The sequence below is a fragment of the Anopheles arabiensis genome, chromosome 2 (assembly GCF_016920715.1).
Source record: "Anopheles arabiensis isolate DONGOLA chromosome 2, AaraD3, whole genome shotgun sequence".
In the NCBI taxonomy this organism is placed as follows: domain Eukaryota; kingdom Metazoa; phylum Arthropoda; class Insecta; order Diptera; family Culicidae; genus Anopheles; species Anopheles arabiensis.
Window position 1 is genome coordinate 59,308,837 of NC_053517.1, and position 3,865 is coordinate 59,312,701.

A 3,865-nucleotide genomic window follows, 5' to 3' on the forward strand; every position below is an offset into this window, starting at 1 on the left:
ACACGCTGTGGCTTAATAAAACGTTGCCAAGAAAAGGGATTACCGATCACGGGAACAAAAGAAGAAATGGCACGTTTGCTTGTGGAGAACCAAGAGGTTCAAGCCGAACTCGACGTGTCCTCGGCGGAACGGTATCAGGATGCGGTGTTTGGGGAAGTTGCATCTGGACAGAGTGCAACAGCCATACCAAAACTTGAGCCGGTGGTAGAAACTTCGTCGCCCTACTTCTTCCGTGACGTTGAAGAAGGGATAGAAGCATACAGCGCAGATGGTTCTAGAGACCTTACCGCTTGGTTTGTAGAGTTTGAGGAAATCTCTAGTTTAGCGCGCTGGTCTGATGAGCATAAGTTTATTATGTGTCGGAAGAAACTGACCGGTGTGGCCAAGAGCTTTCTTGCTACATTGCGCGGAGTTACCACTTATGCTGCGCTGATGCGCGCGTTGTTAGCCGAATTTGCAACAGTAGTCAGAGCGAGTGATGTCTATCGGAAATTGGCTTCGCGGAAGAAAAGGAAAGACGAATCAGCGCTTGAATTCATTTATTCGATGCAAAAACTCGCGCAGTCTATCGATATCGAAGAAGAAGACCTTTGCGAATTCATCGTGGACGGGTTTTCGTCCGATGAAACAACAAGGGCGATTTTGTACGAAGCAACAACAATTTCGCAACTAAAGAAAAAAATAGCGCTGCGAGAACGGGCAGACACAAAATCAGAGGATAAGAAAAAACGGCCCTTTGTTGAGCAAATGCCTAAGCAGCACAAAGACACACCAAATACACGGAAGCCCAAGTGTTACAATTGTGGTCAGCTGGGGCACGTGGCCACCAGCTGTGTCGAGCGAAAAAGGGGCGTCAAGTGTTACGGGTGCGGCGTGTACGGGCACAAAGCAAGCGAATGTGAGAAGAAACAAACAACCAACGCGGGTACACATTTGGTGACAGAGAGCAACGATACAATGGTAATTATTGTATTTGGCGATTGTGTTCTTCACGCTTTGTTTGACAGCGGCAGTGGTTATAATATAATTTCCAATAAAGCATTCCAGAGAATAGGCTCCCCGCCTTTAGAAAACACGTTCGTGACGTTCAACGGTTTTGGCGGTACACAAACAAAAGCCATCGGACGAATTTTTGTGGATGTGTGTGTGTGTGCCGTATCATACAAAAACGTTCCTTTTTTCGTGGTGCCGGATGGAACGATGGTTTATGACGCTTTGTTAGGAAGAGAGTCTCTACAGTTTTTTAACGTCTAAGTGACAATAGATGGTGTAAAACTAATCCCACGGAGTGACGAAATGGAGCAGGTAGCAGAAAGCAACGTTTTTTTGGCTGATATATTTTCAACCTCCACCGACCCGAGAATAATAGTGCCGAGTGGTTATGAAGAACAAATAAGTGCGTTGATCGAGAAGCATTGTGTCAACGACGAGTAACAGCCGCCCAAGGAATCGACGATAACAATGCGGATCATCACCAACGAAGGGGCGGTGCCGTTTCGTCAATCACCTAGACGTTTCTCTCCGCCTGAGAACGAGATCGTGGAACAACAGATAGAACAATGGCTGGAGCAAGGAGTGATCCAGAAATCGTCGTCCGACTTTGCGAGCAGAGTGGTGATCGTCAAGAAAAAGAACGGCGTTATTATGCGTTGATTATAGGAAACTCAATTCGATCGTATTAAAAGATGGTTTTCCAATCCCAGTAATTGATGAGGTATTAGAAAAACTACAGAAAGCTAGGTATTTTACAGTTATGGATTTAACAAACGGATTTTTTCATGTTCCAATAGAAGATAGTAGTAGAAAATATACCGCGTTTGCCACAAAAACGGGATTGTACAAATTTAAGAGAGCACCATTTGGTTTTTGTAATTCTCCCGCAGTTTTCATTAGATTTGTTAACACTATTTTTTCAATCATTAATTAATCAAAATGTATTAGATCTGTATATGGACTGTTGGCACGATATCATCCTCGTGCATATTAGATGCACCTGTAGTGATAAGAAATCTTCTAACTACCCAAAAGAATAATGTGGCTTGAATTTGTGTAGTTACTTGGAGTTTATTTCTTCTATGTTAACTCGGGCAGCGTTTCCTCTTAGATCGGACTTTTGTTAATGATCCTAAACCTCAACTTATCCTTAATTTATACTCACTCGTTCGCGCCAAAATTCCTTAATCCTATTCCTCATTGGCTAATCCTAATTATCGCCTATTTTACTATTTCCTATTTCCTATCTTATGCTATTCTATTCTATCCTACGTGTAGCCTTAATTGTAGATGTATGTGTGTAAATATATATATGCATAATTAAAATCTAACTATGTGTATGTGTGTAAGTGTATATGTGTATAATTTAAACCTAGCTAGCTATAATTATTCTGTGCGCGTTTTGCCTATCTTGCAGGCGCTACACCTCCCCCCTTTAGAAATGAAAAGCGTATGCTTTTCATCCCTTAATTAATCTATTTTTATGCACTGTACTTAGTTTGTTTGTATTTGTATTCTTTATTGTACAGTTAACATTATCTAACTTTACTACTATGTACGGTCCTAAGTATATCGGATCTAATTTTTTTCTATTTTCGTTTTTTAGATAAACCGCATCTCCTATTTTTATGATAAGGGGGTTTACATTACTATTTGCTCTAATCTGTCTTCTTTCTTTTTGCTCAATTAAATTTTTACGCGCTATTTCGTTTGATTTTTGCAATTTGAATTTAATTTCATTAAAATATGCATCATAATTGTATACTGGTTCAATATTACCATGGCATAAATCTTGGGGAAGAATTGCTTTTTTTCCAAATATTAATTCGTATGGGCTATAGTTCGTATCTGTATGAGGTGTTGTGTTATAATTAAATTCGTAAAATTTTAGCCAATCATCCCAATTGTCACCATGCTCATTTGTAAATGCTCTTAAGTATTCATTGAGTGTTCTGTGGTTTCTTTCCAAGGAACCTATGGTTTCTGGGTGATAGGCAGTGGCAAAAGTCTGCTTGATCCCCAGCAACTCCGCTACCTTTTTTAATACCTCGTTATTGTATTCAAGGCCTTGATCCGATTTAATCTCAAGAAACCTCCCGTATTTTAATATGCAGTTCTCAACCATGGCCCTAGCTATCGTGTTCGCTTCTTTGTTTTCTGTTGGAATAAGAACAATGTATTTCGAGAGTTCACATTGCATTGTAACGATGTATCTATGATTTTTATTGGTTTTCGGCAAGGGACCCACTGTGTCTATACAGACTACTTCGAAAGGCTTTAAAGGTGTAGTCGTAACAGCACTTTTTTCTTTTGTTTGTCTTACGATTTTATTCACTTTGCATACTTTGCAGCCTCTAACGTAATTTTTAATTTCTTCCTTCATATTCTTCCATTTATATTTTTCTCTAATTTTGAGGTATAATCGATACTGTCCGACATGTCCTCCCGAAGGTGACATGTGATAGTTTTCTAAAATATTTGCTATTTCCTCCTTTTTTGAAATCCATTTTGGTGGAATAAAAGCAATGATCTCTAAACCGGAAATGGCATTATCTGCGATTTCCTTTATGGTGTAAAAAGAGTATTGCCTGAATAGGGGATCTTCTAATGAAATTGCAATTTTATCACGATTGTATTCTTTTGCTATTTGTTGTACTTTTAGAAGAGCAGACTCTAGCGCCTGACTTCCATCTTCATAACAATGAATTGTTGTATTTCCTAACTCCTTGTTGTAATTATTATTGAAAACTGTTATTTTGATTTTGCCATATTCTGTTTTTGACAGGATTTTCAAAAGTTTGTTTACTTCTGTTGGGTTTTCTGTTTGCCAAAGTGTAGGTTTAGTTATGGAATCTTAACCTTCGTTTAATTC

The 3,865-nt window shown here is 39.0% G+C and overlaps 1 protein-coding gene across 1 annotated transcript; it reads left to right on the forward strand.

Annotated features, from left to right (window-relative positions):
- Positions 1–247: 247 nt before the first annotated feature.
- Positions 248–2,381, forward strand: LOC120897717. Its single transcript, XM_040302782.1, has 2 exons — positions 248–960; positions 1,040–2,381. The coding sequence occupies exons 1-2, from the start codon at positions 355–357 to the stop codon at positions 1,052–1,054; spliced, it is 621 nt and encodes a 206-aa protein (XP_040158716.1). The 5' UTR covers positions 248–354; the 3' UTR covers positions 1,055–2,381.
- The last annotated feature ends 1,484 nt before the right edge of the window (positions 2,382–3,865 follow it).

Bases quoted from the DNA above. Each gene is read 5' to 3' on its own strand.
- LOC120897717 (XM_040302782.1), top strand. From the start codon at position 355: ATGTGTCGGAAGAAACTGACCGGTGTGGCCAAGAGCTTTCTTGCTACA.